General features: G+C 35.1%; 1 protein-coding gene across 28 annotated transcripts in view; it reads right to left on the bottom strand.

The window, feature by feature from the left end:
* Nucleotides 1-579: 579 nt before the first annotated feature.
* Nucleotides 580-19,959, bottom strand: part of LOC123874459 (casein kinase I) — a 50,596-nt gene continuing 31,216 nt past the window's right edge. For 13 of the 28 annotated variants that reach the window (XM_045919822.1, XM_045919811.1, XM_045919814.1 and 10 more), the window contains 9 exons: nt 16,912-17,031; nt 15,731-15,879; nt 15,156-15,326; nt 12,573-12,647; nt 11,321-11,404; nt 9,955-10,020; nt 8,257-8,382; nt 4,282-4,403; nt 580-2,495 (listed from right to left, as the gene is read on the bottom strand). In XM_045919822.1, the coding sequence (XP_045775778.1) occupies nt 2,420-2,495; nt 4,282-4,403; nt 8,257-8,382; nt 9,955-10,020; nt 11,321-11,404; nt 12,573-12,647; nt 15,156-15,326; nt 15,731-15,879; nt 16,912-17,031 (989 nt within the window). In that variant the 3' untranslated portion in view covers nt 580-2,419. Of the gene's footprint in view, nt 2,496-4,281; nt 4,404-8,256; nt 8,383-9,954; nt 10,021-10,928; nt 11,100-11,257; nt 11,405-12,572; nt 12,648-15,155; nt 15,327-15,730; nt 15,880-16,911; nt 17,032-19,959 lie in introns of those variants that run through there. The other 15 variants (XM_045919830.1, XM_045919829.1, XM_045919835.1 and 12 more) reach the window with 11 other exon arrangements.

Here is a 19,959-nt window from a genome sequence, read left to right as displayed (position 1 = left end):
ACATGGAGCTATTCAAGTGGCGGACCAACAAATTCCTGAAAGGCCTGCAATCATCGATGTATATGGATTAGCCTTTCCCATACAATTCCGTCCGCAAAAATACGCTTGAATCTTACGTCATCGTCATTGACAAAGTCAATAGATGGTCAATAGACTTTTGCAAATTCTATTGACTTTTGAGCGCGTTTTTTATCTTCGAAGGGCCTATCCATATACATCGATGCCTGCAATGCATCGGCAGTACCTCTGGTGCTGCAAATGTTCATGGACGGCGGTAATCACTTAACACCAGGTGACCCGCCAGCTCGTGTGCTCGCTATTTTTTAAATTAAAAAAACTAGTTGATACCCGCGACTTCCTCCGCGTGGATTTTGAAATTGCATCTGACGTGGCTCTAGTTCCAATTTTGCCCACGAATAGATATGTTGATGTCACTGTACCGACGCGGTGTTGTTCAAGAAAAGGCCATATAATTTGTATCAATTAACAACGTTGCTAAGTAACATATCGACAGATATGAGATAGGACTGATTATTCATAATTGTGGCCGTTAGTTATGAAGCTTAGTATTTATCCATCCAATAATAGAGAGCCAGCGCATGTTAGACCTTCGTTATTTTATAAAAGCTGAAAGTTTCTCAGCGTATTGTCCCCAGCACAAGGAGGAACTATCAGCGACTATGAAGTTAGATAATGATGGCTTTGGAAGATTTTTTTTTTATTACCTGTTATCATTTAAAGCCACCATGATCAAACTTCACAGTTACTGACCGCTCCTAACTATGTTGGGGACAATACGCAGATAAACTTTCAGGTTTTTAAAATAACGAAGGTCTGGCACGCGCTGGCTCTTAGTCCATAACATAAATGCGCGATAGAGAGAAAGGGTCGAATACACATTTTAATCATAGTAAGGGTTGCCAACTTTAAAGAACACTATGTAAAATACATTTTTAAATTACAATCCTTTAATTTACTAGAAACAAAAAATATCCCTTACCGTACTATATGCGTCAGATGAGAACCTTTTTTGTATTAATAACATCTAAACAATGAATATTTGTCTGTCTGTCTGTCTGCTCGTTAGCGATGCGTGCGCACTTCGTTCCGATTGAGTTGATACTTTGTACAGTTGTTATTAAAATAAATAAAAATTAAATCCTTCTATTGCAGGTCAGGGATTATTGATAGTAAGTATCATGTTATAAAATTGAATGAAAATGTGAAGATTTTCATTTACTTTAAAGTTTCTAAGAAGGCAGATTGATTCATTTATTGGGTATAACAGGACACAAGAAACTTCATTTTGATAAAAATCGAACTTCATTTCATTCAACTTTTTATTTTTATTCAAATAGATAAATATCTCAGGCTAAATAGTACGGCAGGTTATAATTTACTATCCTTAACAAAACATTCGTCACATATTCACAATTTAAATATATGAGACGTTATAAAGGTCATTTTCAAACGATATTAATGATAATTATCATTTAAATAGTTATAAGTGATAATTATCAACAATAACTTTATCAAAATAATTGTTACTTAATTTTAATACTCAAGTTTACCTCCATTTGCTAGAAGTTGAACTTTCAAAAGATACCTTATTTGCTTAAAAAACATTATTTATTTACAATGAATAAATTTTATTGAATACTAACAACACACAAGTGATTAATAAAATTTATTAACAGTAAATCACATGATTTCGTAGGAGTTCATATACTCAAGAATTCGGATTATAAGAAAAATTGCAACTTCAACATAATTATGTATTACATTTCAACATGTCCGCCCTAATAAAATAATTAATAACAATTATCATGATAATTAACAATAATGTTTATCACGACATATTTGTTAATTACGGTGTTACCATTAAATGATAAACTTATGTATTCTGGATAATGAACTTGTAAATGTATTTGATGTTCTGCAATGGTGTACTGTAATGGTGTATAGTACTTTTCACGAATGAATTCCCTTTTGGCTTTTCAAATAAGTATGTTACATACTGTAGTTTTTTTATCGAATAAAAATTCGAATATTTTTCATAATATATTCAACAATTCGAATATTTGATCAAAGATCGAATGTTACAGCTGTATTATGATTAACAAAAATAATAAATAGGTGTCACACGATGTTTTCTGAATATTCGATTTGACTTAGAATCTAATATAATCGATATTTATATTATTCGGATAGAATAGTTAGTCGATTCATGTTTTGGGTACGTTTGCGTGAAGCGCTAAATAAAACAACATGACCAGTGTGTCAAAAGGGAGCTCGTAAGTGAAAATGAGTACAGTGTTGGCAACCCCTAGCGCGCTGGTCGGCGAGTGTAGGGGTGCGAGGGGTCGAGCGGCGTGCGGGGCGGGGGTCGCGGCGGGTGCGGGTGTCACGCGCACACGCGTCACTTGTACGCGCGCGTCGCGCACTTCTTCTTTTTGCGCTTGAAGAAACAACAGCATCTGGAATACACGGATTGCCTTCATGACGATTTACATAGTCTGCCTATTAACCAACTTATTACGAACTTCAAGGTTTTTAAATGTATTATAGAAGCAGGCGTTATTTTGCGGAAGTCCATGATATACCTTCCTTCCTTCCTTTCCTTGTATTTCAAGGTTTTTATTCATATCAAAGTTGAAAACTAAAAGCCGACTGCGATCGACTTAATAAACCCTGAAATATTATAGTAAAATTGTTTTTCTGTCGCTTGGTATATATTAATGTTGTAGTAAATTTATATTTACGAACTCAGAATTTTCTCCTCTTTCATTTGACATCTCACTAGATACAATAGCAAAAAATTTTTTTTGGAAAAGTGTAGCCAATGTCACCCGGACCTTTACGACGAATCGATTGACACCTCATTCATCAAAATCAGCCCAGTAATTTAGGCGCTACGGGGAACACAAATAATCTGGATACAAACATATATACCCACATACATACATAGACTGCTAAAATCATAACCCTTCCTTTTGGATTTGCCGCAGTCGGGTAAAAAAAACTAGATAAATGTATGAATAAAATGTACAAGATACTGTAGAATAGGTATATACAATACTAAAATTCATTTAAAACATTCAAAGGCATCACACTGAAATACAATATAATATAGACAAATACACATTTACGATACAACAATACATCCAAAATAACAACATTAAAAAATCATAGCACATCGATACAATGATAGATAACAACAGGAAAAATAAACTGTTAAGAAAAACTAAAATATAATTGACAAGCGACCCGCCCGGGCTTCGCACGAGGAGCTTATAACAACTTTCGTACGGATCTCTAATTTTTTGAAAACAAAATATAGCCTATTCGCTCAGGAATAATGTAGCTTTCTACTGGTGAAAGAATTTTCAAAATCGGTTCAGTAGTTCCAGAGATTACCCCCTACAAACAAACTTACAAACTTTACCACTTTATAATATTAGTTTAGGATAGATAACAAATCCAATTTTTATAAATCATACAAAGAAATCTGTACAACGGAACGGGTGAGATTCAAACAAATTATTTCAGATTGGATAACATTTAGAGTAAAAGCTAATTAATTATTTAAATAACAAGATAAGGTCGTGTACACATTGGTATAGTTTTTTAATTCTAGCAATCTACGTGAGCATGATAAGTATATAAAAATATAAAATAATGTCAATGTGTACAATATACCTTACCTTATGTTGTTTTTGTTGAAGTGTTGCTGTGTGATGTGTCAATACTCATCAATATAAAAATATCGATTGTTATTAAAAAAAAAATTGAAATTAATGTTGTGTTCATGTACAAAATGTGTGTATGTGTATGTTTGCCACTAGTGTGTGACATTATTGATATGTCTGTGCAGCCAGCATGTGAGTGCATACGTTTTAGACACGTACGTATGCAAATTATATCGTGTATACCCTGATAACTGAAAATATAGGAACAGACATACAGACAGGTCAAACACATAACCCTGCCTTTGGGTTTCGCCGCAATCGGCTAAAACATGGAATTCAACTACACGTATTATGCAATGGTTTATTGAAGATTATATTAAAAAAAAAATTAATTATATAGACTAGCGCTTGGCTACAATCAGACCTGCTAGCAAGTGATGATGCAGCCTAAGATGGAGCGCGCTTGCCTAGAAGTTGCCTATTCACTCTTGATATGATTATGTCGTTTGTGTGTGTGTGTGTGAGCGTGTATGCGTGTGTGCGTGTAAACTTAAAGCTAATAAGAAAGGAAATAAAAAAAGGCAATGCATACAGTTGAAACACTGACTTGGTGTCGTCGAGCACATCGACCTCGTGGTGCTGCGTGATGGGCGTGTTGCTGTGGCCGGCCGTGGGGTCGTCCGCGCCCAGCTCGCCGTTCGTCGAGCTCACCACCTGCCGGACCCCACCACACATACATTGCACCACCTCCTTTCTTATCTCTTTCCACAATTAATAATAACACATATATTTTTTTTAATTATCTAATATTGAATGTTTAAGAAGTCTGCTTTTGACACAACAAAAAACCCACTAAGGTTTACTATTGATGCGTGTCATTTCATCCATTAATCAATACTAGGTAATGTTACAAGATAATTTGTTCTATTTAATTTTTCAAAAATGGGGATTGTTGCAATTTGTTAAGAAAGTATGATTTTTATGTTTATGAACTTGTATTTAAAATTAAGTTCGGTGAGTCCTGTTCTAAAAGTATTATCTAAGCTATTTATTATTTATCATTACATAATATAATAATATTCTCCCGATCGAAGTTCGGCCACGGCGATGCACGGCGGAAAATCAATAGATAAGCCAACTGCGCGGGAGACATTATAGTGAGCAAGAGTGTGCGCAAACACAGGTGCACTCTCTATTCCCTCAATCTCATAATCCGTTGGGACGGAAATCCGACACGACGGGAAAGATATAAGGCGTAGGATCGACAGCTTTACGTGTTCTTCGAGGCACGCGAACTCCAGGCTAGTACTGAGAATTTTTGACAGAAAAACTAATGCCTGACTATTTTTGACTCGACCCGGGAATCGAACCCAGGACCTCGTTCGTTATCCGCAGTTGAATATGATAACCACTAAATTAACGAGGTAGTACTATAATATACGACTGTAATATTTGGTCAATTTCGTTTTTTAAGAGTGCTCTCTGTGGTTACTCCAAGTCAAGCGTGAGCGCATGTACATACATACATACTCAAGAGTGAGATGGGCTATGTTTTAAAAGCGCAAATCATTGGTATGGCGATTATAAGCCGATTAATAAATTTTAATTTAAAACATTTGTTTCACCAATGAATCCCCAGAACTCATTAATTTTTATGAATTGTGACTTCTTCAAAACAATATTCATGACCGAAGGTACTTATATTATATTATATTGTATAAAATATACAGTAAGTAACGAAGATTTCTTTGGGCATTATGTTTTAAAGTCCCTTGTAACATTTTCAAGTACGTAAATATAAAATTTGCAAATTATGCAAAAGTTTACGAGCTTCGACTTAGTTTTCTAAACAAAAACAACACAAAACAACGCATTTTAAGGGTTAATAAGCGGTTGTGCGCAAAAACTTGCAATATTCTAAATACTGGCTTGCTTGAACTCTATCCAAGAAACATTGATAACACACCTAACCAAACCTGAACATTTATAACTATTCCTTAGTAAACAATAACAAACTTTTTGACTATTGCAAAGACTAGGTTGAGTTTGTTGCCCATCAAGGGAAAACTTTCTTTACAGAGTTTATGGTCAATTACTGAGAATTTTTGACCACCACATCAGTCTATTTATTTATTGTAACGGGATATCTCATATCATTAGTTTTATATGGAAAGTATGTATAGGTAAATAGAAATATAATATGGGTTGCACTCTTAAATAAAATTATTGAGCCTAAATAACACCCTGGCTAGACTATAATTCTAATAGGTAACGTTCTCTGTTTATTACAGTTTTTGTATATTTACATACATTCAAATATAAGGGAGTAAACCTAGCTTTCGAGTGCAATATAAAGCGTCCTTTACTTTAGTTAAATCATTTATGAATGAATATTGGCATTGCCACGGCAAAAGCTATTGTTATTATCATACAGCGGATCTACTCATTTTTGCAACATTGACTTAGACTGTTTAAACTTTCAATAACAAATTGCTGAAAAAAAATATCAACCCTTCGCTTTTGGGTATAACTTATATTTGATGTCAGTTCACCGCCTGACAGCGATCTAACGGCTGAAATTAATAAATTAATCAATCCTATCTGCAATCTGTCGATAAGTTATTTAGAGCCGATTACACCAGCGTAAAATAAGTTTTTATACGTGATTAAAGAGAACTTAGCGGGTTCGCAATACAAAAACTGTCATTACGACCAATTTATTCCTCGGTTAAACGTCACGGCACATAGCAACGTTGTTGTCGAAAATTGAATGGGCTTTTTGACAAATAACAATGTTGCTAAGTGCCGATTTCACTAATGTCTAGTGACGTTTAACCGAGGAATAAATTGGGCGTAGGGCCAGTTTTTGTATTGAAAACTTGCCAAAATATAAAATTTACTCTCGGTTAAGACTTATTTTACGTCGGTGAAATCGGCCCTAAGTAACTAATCGGCAGGTTACAAATGGATTGATTTTTTATTAATTTTGGCCGTAAAATGATATGGTTAAAGCTTCGATTAGAAATGTTACAAAAAATATAGTCATAGTCAGTGCAGCATCTGTTTTAGCTCAATTGAAGCGACATGCATACGTTCACACAATTGGCCGCAAAATGTTCACAACTGACCGTGGACACCGATCCGGGAAATTTCACATACCGAAAATGCTTATTCTTCAACAGCTAAAAAATAAATACACCAATATACATTCAAAACTGTTTTTTTGACTAAATAAAAAGGCATAAATATCATACGGTACGTACGGTGTAAAATTAAAAACATGCTAAAATATATAATTTAACTTATTTAACTTTGAAACTATATTCAACAAAACTTGGCATGCTTTTAGCGAACGTCCAAAATTTAAAAGTGTGGCCAATTTAACAGACACCTATTTTTAATCACAAAATTAGGCAATGAAATATAATAGTTAAAACCTATAGTGCATAGGTACCTGAGAATTTACGTAAAACATGTACAGTAAGCGCAATAAATATAAAAGAAGAAAAGAACCCATAATAGTGAGAAACCCTGAGCAATCCCTATTTAGAATCTGTATTTAACTTCACTTAATGTGTTTACATACCTTGTTACCACACTTAATATTTTTATTAGATTTCTGTTCACTGCATTACAACATACCTACTACAAAATTACCTGATGCTTAACCTAATACAATAATTTTACAGATAAAAACTACATTCATATTCTATAATCTATGGCCTTTTAACTTCGTAGAAAATCGCAACGATTTCTCAATTTTTTGTGGGTATTCCCATCGTTTGTTCACAAACCTTTAGCATTTGGCGCTTCTATAACTACTCAAATAAGTATAGCAATATTTGCGAACACGGTATTAGTCGCATAATCTGCGCTCCTCATGAAATTGACTCTTCTTGGAACAGTTTCCAAGGATCAAGAATCGTTATAGCTTTCTAAATTTTCGGAGAACGGGTTATATCCCCTAGGACGCACGGAGCACAGTAGGTTCCCAAACATGATGGGTTTGGCCTTTGGGTCTTTTTCATTAACCTTAAGCCTTTGCCGCTTCTACAACTACTCAAATAAAGACAATATTTGCGGTAGGCGCACAAACTGCGCTGTTTATGAAACTGAACCTTCTTGGAACATTTTCTAAAGAGTAAGAAATATACGATTCTAAATTTTCGGAGCGCCAGTACTTATCTACTGTACGTATAAAGACTATAGGCACAGAATACTTAATAGTACCTTCTAGTTACAGAAGGTTCACTCCCCAAAGCATTAAAATATACAGTGACTCTTGTTGCGACGCAATAAAGTGCAATTTAGCTTGCACAGCGCTGCAGTCTTAACATAAAATAATAAACGTGTCTCTATCTATACTGGGGGTTGGTTTAATTGTTTTGTAGGTTATCATTGAAAATACTGGGCGTCGCGCAGGGGAGTTCCCGCCTCTTAATATGCGCTGAGGATGGCCATCGAGGGGGTTTTAGTGGGTAAAAATCCCACATAACCCGATCTCTCCTCAAAGAGGTCGGATAAAAAAGGTTATCATTGAAAAACATGCAACATAATACAAACTGACCTGTACAGATCCATGCCTATCGGCGGGGGTGAGGTGGCCCGTGGTGAGCGGGGTGGCCTTCCCACTGTGCGGCCAGTTTCCACCCGTGTTGGCCGTCCCACCCGTACCGGAGTCTTTTACGACGCCCTGCAATGCGCAACCGTTATGTTGATTATCTAGTCTAGAATGAATATTCTTATATGTTACACTGGAATTCATAGTCCAGATAGGGGCTTCTTTAGGGGAACATTCAAACGACTTATGTCATATTCAACCTTTATGCAATACCCTAAGGTTGAGTGTGACACATGTGGTCTGAATGGTAAAGAAACCCCTATTTTGAGTAGGAATTCCAGTGTAACATAGCGCAATTACAAAATGCGTCCACCATAGAAATAATCTTGGTTTGAAACACTAACTGATTGCATATTACAAGACTACGTGCAAGCAACGCATTTTACAGTCTCAAATACGAAAAACGTAAAAGCACGCATCGATACGATTTCTTCGTATAAGATAATCAGTATATATCAGTATATAGGATATTCTTGCACAGTAGACTAAGATTAAAATCAGTATTTATTATACTAGCGATTGATCAGATATCACACCTGAAATACAATGCCTTTGCTTTTGATATTATGTAAATAATTGGAATTATTTAATCAATGAAAGGGTTTATAATGAATTCACTAAATCTATGCCTAGCTCTACAAAAACTCAGTCTATTGTGACTCGACCCAATGGCATGCAGGTGTATTATTAAAGATAGACAAACTAATTCGTAGGTTAGTAATTAATTCCTCAGCCTCTGCCACAAATTTAAATCAAAAAAGCGTATTATCAACAATTTTTTATCAATCTTAAATTCATCTGATATGATGAAGTATAGGTATATGCACGCCACTGGTATCCAAGAAACCATGAGTATCATAGATAAATGATCGGACCAATCATTTGTGTATGGTTTTTATGTAATAGATTGAAATGTGGACGCAACAAATCCTGCCCATTGACTGCTAACGCCTAAGCGATCGCTTCCTTTCAGCGACTGGGCGTCTGATATTTAGCAGCTAAAAGTAGACTTTCGAGTCGAGCATCGTCGGTTGCGTCAGTGACGCAACGACAGTGTCAGAATAATATATTCTTTTATAAATGTAATATTCTTCCTCGGTCGCTTGTTATGTTTCTAAATCTAAGTATTCCATTGTCTGCAGGAGTTGTAATAATGTTAAAACTTCGAAACCATAAAAACATGAGAAAAAAATATCAAACGATCCAATATGTCCAATGTCTGGATTCGTAGTGTTAATTACACTCATAGGTTCCCAAAGTACTTAGTTAAACTTAGTTTCTGTCCGTAATAAAATATGTGAGTGCTTAAATTTTCTGTTAGGTCTCCAAGTGCATTCTTATAAAGCACAGCACCAGGAATGTTTTTACTTTTGACCCCTGAGTACTAAAAATTATCTTACAAGTTGAAAGAATTTTTGTGTTTTCAGCACTTTATCTAGATTATAGAAACAAAACCAGTCACTAAACTTTAAGAAAGTAGCACACCTATTTCGAAAATTCACCCGTAATCAATAAAAGTGTGTAAGTTTGGGAACCTATGCAAAATGACAGCACAAGTAGACAGTGCGGCGATAGCGGGGATAGCGAGCTAGTGGAATAAATGACAAAACAAAACCACATCAAACGGGGTGCAGCCGATCAAACCTCTCCGTATATTAGCGCCGCCTCATCGTCCTCAACCAAACCAACCATATAATCACACAAATCATCCTGCACCGACAAAAAGACACGTGAGTTCGTCTGGCAAGTGCCGGTATACATTAATATCTGGGCTTGTGGCGGACGCGGCCTTACAATAGTCGTAAATCATCTTGGACCCGCTTTACAGTCACGCGTGAATCTTTCGGCGCGAAAAATATGCCCTTCACACCTTGTTTCACAACTTCTCCCAGTCTAATTCGCAGTCCTTGTGTCGTGGACATCCAAACCGATATCGGACAGGGACCGCACATTTATTTATTTTGCAAGCGGCGCAAATGTACAGCAGTCATGGCTCAAGAAGTCTCGTGACAATCCTGCGCAGTAGTTTGATTTTACGCCTCCTTTGGCGGTGTATTGCAGTTTTGTCAGATAACTTACCAAAGCCCAAGAAAATTTGCGACGATCGTACAAGTTGTATGCAACGAAAAAAATAATCGCGTCCGCCACCGCGCCTGTGCTCGCCAATTGTAAATAAATACGCCCAAAACGAACAGAACAACAAAACAAATACGATAAATAAATTTAATCTACGATGCTTTCGAGTTCGCGTCAGGTAGTGTGTGCTATATTTAAAATAACTAAAGCTATTCACTTCCACAGAAACTAATAAAATAATAATGAGTGGAAGTGGCTTAGGAATTTATCGTGCTTAGGTTACGTATAAAGTTAGTAACGGAAGAAAAATGCACTATATATACGTATGTACATATTTATAGTCCTAACTAATTGAAGTCACCAGAACAGAAATAACGACTAGGACTATAAAACTGACTTCAAATTGAAGTATACTGAGCGCAAAACAAGTAGTCTCACCTGAAAATAAGCTTTATACCAAATTATACCAAAACATTATACCAAATTATACCAAAACATTGTACCAAAACAGACCTTAGCAGTGTATTTAACCAAATCAAACCACCATGTCTGCATCTTCAGATTGAAAAACATGTTTTGCGATCACTGTTTACAAGTCGTACGCACATACAGCACGCTTTAATTTGAAGGCAGCTTTTGCTGTGACTAAATTGACAGATCTAAAAGTAGTCCTTTCCTATTCCGCAGGGAATATAGTGAAAAAGATAACAATATAATAGTTATAACATAACTTTTAGGTTGAAATCTATAGAGTGAACTTAGACTTTGCTTAGACTTAAGTTTCAGTTTAAACGAGACTTATGCAGCGGTATAACGCTGTCTCGTTTTAAGTGTCTCAAGTCTGAGCAAAGTTAAAGTGCGATCTATAGATCTCTAAGACATGTTAATTAGCACCAAAGTATATGGTGATAGTACTAAAAATATTTAAAAGTACCTTATGGAAAGGCGGAGCATGCCTATCTCTGCTTGGTGATACTATTGTGTCGTGAGCAGTCTGAATGGAACCCACCGGTGTAGACTGAAAACATAAATAAAAGACTCATTACGTATACCAAGTTAATACAGAGAAAACTATGATTTGCACGACTTAAGCCCTTCACACACGGAAAAATGTTTAACTTCGACGCAAACAACCGCGCTGACACTCTAGTTTCTGATTTAATAGGTTGCAATTACAGAGTTTAAGAATGTGGCATTTTTTTAAATAATAATAATTAATGATAAAAAAACCAACCCTTTTTCCACCTTATTTAATCCCTTCCCTTACTGTTGAGATACTGAGCCTGGATAATCGAAGTTAAAAATTGATTTTCCCGCGTGAGCGATAAGCTTAATCTAATCTAATGATATGTCTCAAATCTAAATGGACAATGATGTTAATAGGAAAGAGATAGAAGAATCACAGAAAGCGATACTGTTGTACCCCAAGCCATCTACATTGAGTTTAGAAAACCAATTCAAAATATTTTTATTCAATTAGAATTTTACAAGTTCTTTTGAACTACCACTGGTTCGGAATGCCTTTCGCCTTTTTCAAAAAAGGACAGCACCATTAAAATATTTGCTCTCTCTTCGACGATTCTATCTATTTCAGTCTACATGAAAATAAAATAGTAGGTATTTAACTAATTACCTACATTGTACTATAACAAAGTTAGTGATTTGCGTATCGACGTCAATTTTCTAAACCGCTTTATTCTTTAAAACTAATGATTGCAATAATGTTATGGATGAACTGAAGAACGGCCAATAAGCTTTGGCCCTTGATACAAAAGTTCTTCTACCTATCGTCACCAATTTTTGTATTTGAATCTTTAAACTCACACAAATGTTTGTATCTAAATCTTTGAACCCATGTAATTTTAAAACTACACGTTTTTACAAAACTCTGGAAAACCATAGATAATTTCTAAGACACAGATATAAACTAGAATGAGTTTACTGAGTTTTATTGGTTTTAAATTCAAATGAGGACATAAATGTTATAATGGTGGGAATTACAAGGTTTTGTATAAATTGGCAGGTTGGGTTGGTTAGAACTTTATAATTTTCTAATCCAAGGTACTTGGTGAAATTAGAACTTTTGTATCTAAAGATGATCTAATTTCTTCCATGAAAATACGATGGCAATGTACAAGCCTAGTGGAAATGTACATTTTGTTTACATTTATTTGACAGAGACTGACCTTATCGGATTTGTTCTTAATAATATTGGACGGGGGCGCGTGGCGTAATATGCGCATCACATGCATGTTGGCCGGCTGACGTCGACATTAAAGCGGTAAGCATGCGGCATGCAACGTTAAGATTAATTCATGCACAATCCTAATAAATCTATGCACAATCTTGATTAAGTCATGCACAATTAAGATTAAAGTATGCAGCATGACATAACCAACATACATTTGAATGAAAGCTGATGTGGCACTAACAAACGAATTGATAGGGAATCAATCAATTTGACTAATTTTGATCTCCACAGACAATACATACCAAGGTCGTCTTAGGCTTAGATCTATAGAGCTAACTATGAATTTGCTCCTTGCTTTGCTCAGACTTAAGACACTATTAAAACGAGACAGCGTTATACAGCTGGAATAAATCTGTCTTGTTTTAACTGAAACTTAAGTCTAAGCAAAGTCGAAGTGTGCTCTATAGATTTCAACCTTAGTGCCATATAACCTCTCGATTAAGTTTATTTATGTATAATAATTTATGTAATACCAACCTGCGATTTCATATTTCATAATATTGACACAAATATATTATGATGCATTTCTAACCAAGCTTGTTGTTATATTTTTTATATGAATAAATTAAGAAAATATGAAGAACGACTATAAAATTATTCAGTATAATGTATAAACCTACAATTTTGTGTTAGATAATTTAAAAAAAATTGAGTAACTCAGAATATTTTTAGCATACATAAGTGTCTATTATAAGTTTTTGAGTTAGATGGTAGGTTAATACCACAGATTATCCAAAAACTAAAATCTACACTAAAACACACAATTTATTACAAAGTTTATTAGACAAAGTATAATAAATAATATAATTTCTACAATTTTTCGCCAATAACTAATACAATTCAAAATGGCGCTGACAGGATTTGCCTCTCACTCTATTTGATAGAGACAAATATAACTGATGCTACTTTAAAGTGTTTTACTTTTTGGCACAAATAACTGGCGAGTCAATTAAAATAAAGTTATAGTTAGTTATAAATTAATTTGGTTGTCAAATTATAATTTATAACTTTGGACAAAATTATAAAAACATCAATTAAAAAAACAGTTAGCAAATACAAATAATAATAATTTAACATATATTTGCAGTTTTGTTATTTACATAGCTTAGAATAATGGCAAAAAAAAGAAAAAAGGTAGATAGATATTGAAACAAATTAAAACAATCTAAATAATAATTATAAAACTTTGAATATCATGGCCTTGTTATATGATAGAATGAAATCCTATGATGCTTAAAATTAGCATCAAGATTTCGGAATAGTATATTATATTTCTCAGATACATGTTTTGTTATATTTCATTTACAATACTACATTTTCTTTGTCATTATAATTAGATCATACACCTCGTATATTAAGGATCTAAAAGTCATTAGCTAGCAAAAACAAAAGTATTATATTTACAAGTAAACAAGGCATTCAATAAAAAATATAATGTGCATGAATTTGGTATATTTTAGTGTCGATAAAGGTTAAAGCACATTTTGGATACAGTATAGTTTGTTTACACCTTTATGAGAAAGTAGTATGATGAAAACTGATAGATAATTTTTCGTTACACGACTAAAAACATAGAAGACAACACAGGAAATTGAAATAGGACTAAAGCTGCGTCCAGACATACTCAGGAAACATTCTAAATTATAGACACGCAATACAGCGATACCATATTATGCAAAAGCTCTAGCCATTCATACGTCGGGATGCAGTTTTAGACTAATTAGCAAGCATTTACAGTAATTTCAGTGAATTTAAATGCAAAAACAAGTGCATAGTAATACGAGATTAGCGCCGATTCTGTTGTCTTTCTTTAGACTAAATTTAGAGTATCCGCATCTTTTTCTTTTTAATATTGCTAAAAAAGTACGGTAGATGAATTTTACATTTAAAGTCTCTAAATTTTAGTGCACGCTACAAATTTAAACAATAGGCTCGCGACTGGCAGCTAAAGTCACGAGGTTTGAGAGCTCTAAATTAAATTTAAAACTGTCAAACTGTGTCTGTCCTTTTCATATTACATTAGTAAGAAGAGGATGCGAATGCTCTAAAATTTAGTTGTGCTCAGAATCAGCACCATTATGTAGAGCGCATTTAATAACAGCAAGCCTTAATCCAATAATAATAGGTCTAGAGGCGTTAATTTAGCAGTGAGGCGTATCCATGCATGCCGCCTTTCATGTTAACATCGCTTGGAGCTTGATATGTCATAGAATTACTTAATTTGTGTTCATTAAGTTGATTTTAGTCAGCACAGCGTTATGCGTGGATTCGTCAGTAAATGTGTATATTTTAAAGGGCATGGATTACCTTACAAAACCCATTCAAGCCTGTTCAGTGTACATGTAGGATATTTTAAGGGTATTCTATATATTCATGAGGCACCGAATCTCCAATCTAGGATGCGTCAGTGATGGGTGTGGTGGCGATGTTAAAGGGGGTGCAATGTAAGGAGTTACATACGTCGACACCTGTGATGGGTGTGGGGTGGGTGTCAAGCGTGCGCGACGGAGGGCGTTACCATGGTCTTGCCGGTCCAGTCGAACTCGCCGTCGTCGACGTAGCCGCGGCGCTCGAACAGGTCGCGGAACATGCGGCGCAGCTGGTCGTAGTCGGGCGTCTCGAAGAAGTCCAGCCGCCGCACGTAGCGTAGGTACGTGGCCAGCTCCTCGGGGTGCCCCTCGCACAGCACCTGCGCACACATCACCACTAAGTTATACTATAGGCTACGCGGATCTACCGCAGAAATCACTACCCATATTATAAATACGAAAGTGTGTTCGTTTGTTAGTTTATTGGATTGTCCTTCAATAACATCGCAACGTGACGTGATATTTTGCTTGATAAAACTGTTACTTGAAGTTATCCCAAAAAATCAAGCAGTTCCTACGGGATTTTAAAAGCAAATCCACGCGGACGAAGTCGCGGTATAGTAGCTAGTCTTATATATTTGAATAGCGCGAAAATATCTGAGGCAATCATAGTGCGCGTCCGTCCGCTAAGGGTCCTTGCCCGTACGTATTCGTAGTATGTAAAAAAAAAAACAATTTTGTCACTAAATTAAAAAACTTAATAAATAATATGTTGAAAATCTACCTCGATAGGAGTCGCTCGTTTGGTATCACCGATTTTTTGGTATCTTTCTTTGAGTGTATCAGCTTTTAAACCCTGCCAGGGTAAGGAACCACGTAAAAAATACATAAACATATGCCCCAGAGCTTCTAGGTCGTCGCGTCGCGATTGTTCTGAAAAATTAAAACATTGAAATTAAAATGATTTGTTTTCATATAAATCATACACTTCACAGCTCATTATGTGGTCAATGCTTGCTTTGAAATAACATTGTTTTTTTACATTATTTACTTGTCTACTCTTGTGAAGTTATATTAATAAATATAATTGTATGTATAGTGTTTTATGACAAAAGCTGATGTTTGCAGATTGCAGCAAGAGACGACAGTATTATACAGTAGATACTGAAAATGCGAACGTCTTCTTCAACAGATTGAATCGCTCAGTTGTGCCCAAGAAATGGGTGATCTCTCAATAGCAGCCGCATTTAAGCAACTGCGAGCGATCCGTGCCTTTGCGGCGTGCCAATGGGTGAATAATTTTAGGAATCTATCCAATAATAATTAACTTCTCACATATTTTACAAGTATCGGGATTCTTAAGCGTCACCAGAGAGTCCATAGAAACGACCAAACCACATACTTTTACCATAGATTTTTAACTACTCTCGTAGTACTTTAGGATGTGTGTAGACTATCAAGAAATCCACCTAACAATACTAAGAAACTTTCAAATATAAATCTCTTCCGTTTCCATATACGCAAAAATAACCATTATAAATACTATTAAATACTTGTTTTACCATTGATTGGTAAAACAAGGCATTAACAAGGCTCTCTCCGTCACTTACTCCATACAATCGTAGTCCCAATTTCATTTGAATATTAAGCCATCAAGGTCCATGAAATTTTGCAGACATATTCTAGAAACTAATATCCATGCCTGTGGTGTTTTATATTTTCCTAAAAATATATAGTTTTAAAATTACAGGGGCTCAAAGATTTGTATGTGAAATTTTAAAACCGCGTAATTTTGAAACCGAATATTTTAACGGAAATCTGGAAAACCACAAGCATAATTATTATTAGTTCCCGGAACGTTTCTACGAAATTCCATCGACTATGATTGATTAGTATTCCAATGAGAGACGAACTACGTTTGTATAGAGCGAGTGACGGAGAGACCCCTCTTCAATTCATACAAACCTTTTCCTAAATGTGTATTTATTGACATGTATCTCGCAGTCCCGGTCAGTGACTTGTGTTCCCGGTATGGGATATGTTTGTTTGTCTCTAAGTCTATATATTCTTTGGCCAATCCGAAATCTGAAACAGATGAAAAATTGTGTTATATTTCCTATAGGGTACTTTCCGTTGACCTACAATCATGAAATTCGGCAGATAGGTAGGTCTTATAGCACAAGTAAACGAAAAAAACCGAAAACCATGAATTTGTGGTTACATCGCAAAAAATAATATCGAAATGTGTTTCAATTTCAAAGTAAGATAAATATACCAAGTGAGGTATCATATGAAAGAGCTTTACCTGTTTATTCTAAAACAGATTTTTATTTCTTTTTATGCATGTGTTTCAATTTCAAAGTAAGATTTTTATTTATTTTTATGCATAACAGTTTTTGATTTATCGTGCAAAATTTCGGCAAAAATTCCCGAGAACGGAACCCTCCGAGCGCGAGTCTGACTCGCACTTGGCCAGTTTTTATTGGTGGTCATAGTTTAACACTAACCGAAACAGAGCTTTCATGCAAGTGGACCTAAGAGTTTTAAGTAAAATCAAACTTTTACTGCAGTCTTTACGGGCAATATTCATTGAATTGCCAAGATATTTCAACCGCAAACCTAGTTGTAGCAAAGATTAAATTACCCCACCGTATGCAATGTACGTTACCTAACAATACTAAAGCCGAACGCACACTGACAGACAAGGTACCGGCCGATTACTGAAACGCTTATTTATTTTATAGGGCGATGTGAAATATAGAGGAAATTCTGAAATCTTATTAAGTAATACAGGGTTTTATTAAGTGTTTTTTTTTTTTTTTTTTTAAAAAAAGCAATTTTTGTCTATAGGCTGTATCGCTCTTATTATACCATATCTATTTGTCATAATATACTTCTTCTTTCTTTCTTGTGTTTCTTTTGTATTACGATGATGATTGTTATTATTTCCAATCTGGCGGTTTACATTACACAAAAATGTAATTATAAGTCGACCAGGAATATTACAAGTGTAAATTAAAAATTTATAACACCCCCGACGATCCAAAGTATTTGAGTTTTCCAAAACATCATTTTCAAATAAATAATTATGTATTTAGGCAACGTCCATCTTGACAGCTTGACATTTGTCTATTGACATAATATTATGAACCTAACGGTTATCTAACCTTCTTTTCTACAAGAAAACTAGAAAAGAGCTGATAACTCTTAAACGGCTGAACCTATTTTCTTGGATTATAGCTAAGAACACTCTCGATCAAGCCACCTTTCAAACAAAAAAAACTAAATTAAAATCGGTCCATTCGTTTAGGCGCTACGATGCCACAGACAGATACACAGATACACAGATACACAGATACACAGACACACAGATACACAGATACACACGTCAAACTTATAACACCCCTCTTTTTGGGTCGGGGGTTAAAAACAGAATTTCGGAAATCACAAATGGCATGATTTATTATTATTATTGATTACTAAAATCATGCCTCTTTTTCCAAAATATACAATTTCGAAAAGGACGGCACTATTTTTAGTCTAAAAGTAAAAGTTTCGTGAACAATCGAATTAATTAAGCCACTAGTGTGCTGAGGCATCTTCACTTTCACTTATTTCAGTCTATTATTTCCTTGTCACGTTTTACTAAACTAATTAAATAGACTGCAGGTAAAAATGGTAAAGTTTGCGCTCGGCTTTACTGCACCAGTTCATAATATCATGATATCACAAATGTATTGTTGTAAACGATCTGATGAAATCTTTGTGCTGTAAAGTTCTGATGGTCTTTATGTGTTTTAAGTTCCCACGTAGTATCTCACCCGTATCTATCTTCTAGTATGCATAAATTACGAATAATTTCGAAAATTACGAATAATTACGAAATTTTGATGCAGAATTAAACACGTCTCTTAGTAATTATTATTAAAGAAATTAATTCATTTAAGAATTTAATTATCTAACAGTAACAGAATGTGAAAAATCAGTCAGTAGTCATGTATTAATAGTGTTGGGACGTGTAATTTAAAGATTATTGAACTAATTCTTAGTGCAACATCACAGCCAAATAGCTGAAGTCCAGAATGTTATAAATAATCTTAGTTTTTGATGTGTTCTAGGCCTTATTTTTGTAAAATTTTGTCTTTCCCCCCCTTTTTTATAACTCGGCGATTAATAAATGAAGTTGTCAAGATTTTTATGAGTAATTATATAACCCCAAATCAATAATAACCAGTTGCTGCAAAGACCCAAAAAGGATCAATTAGCTTATTAGTAATTAGTATTAGACGTTAAAGTACTGATTCGAAAATGAATGATGAATGAATTCGCGGAATTTAATGTTCACTCCAAAATCAATCTAACATTGCGGCCAAAATAAGCAAGTAATGCGAATAAAATTGTTTATAGACCGTAATTTATCAGTCAAAAAAAAGTCCGAAATCAGCCAACATGGTAACGGTTTCCTATCTACATTGTCTGCAGTGCATAATGGGAATATGAAGGTCAAGTGGCTATCGATTCGCGAAAACCCGCCACGGCTAATTCAAGGTGGCGGGCATAGCTGCGGGACAGATTTATATAATATACTGTGATTATATAGAAACCACTCATTGTGGATTGATATAGTCACTGGAGATGTCATATTGCGGTCTTGACAGTTCATCATCGCCGGGTCACTACAGAGCACGGGTCTCGAAACAACGAACGGGTCTAGAATGAGAAGGGGTTGGCCATAGTCTGCCACGCTGGCCAAGTGCGGATTAGCAAACTTCACTTTGAGAACATTATGAAGAACTCTCAGGCATGCAGGTTTTCACACGATATCTTCCTTCACCGTTAAAGCAAGTGATATTTAATTACCTAAAACGCACATAACTCTGGAAAGTTAAGAGATGCTGACCGGGATCGAACCTCCAATCTTCGATTAGGACATCTTAACCACTAGGCGTTCACAGCTTCTCTATCACGCTATCTTAGCAGTTGATAACTTTGTATGGCCGACTTAGTTGGAGG

The sequence above is a fragment of the Maniola jurtina genome, chromosome 18 (genome assembly GCF_905333055.1).
Source record: "Maniola jurtina chromosome 18, ilManJurt1.1, whole genome shotgun sequence".
Lineage (NCBI taxonomy): Eukaryota > Metazoa > Arthropoda > Insecta > Lepidoptera > Nymphalidae > Maniola > Maniola jurtina.
This window is presented reverse-complemented; position numbering and strand designations above follow the sequence as displayed.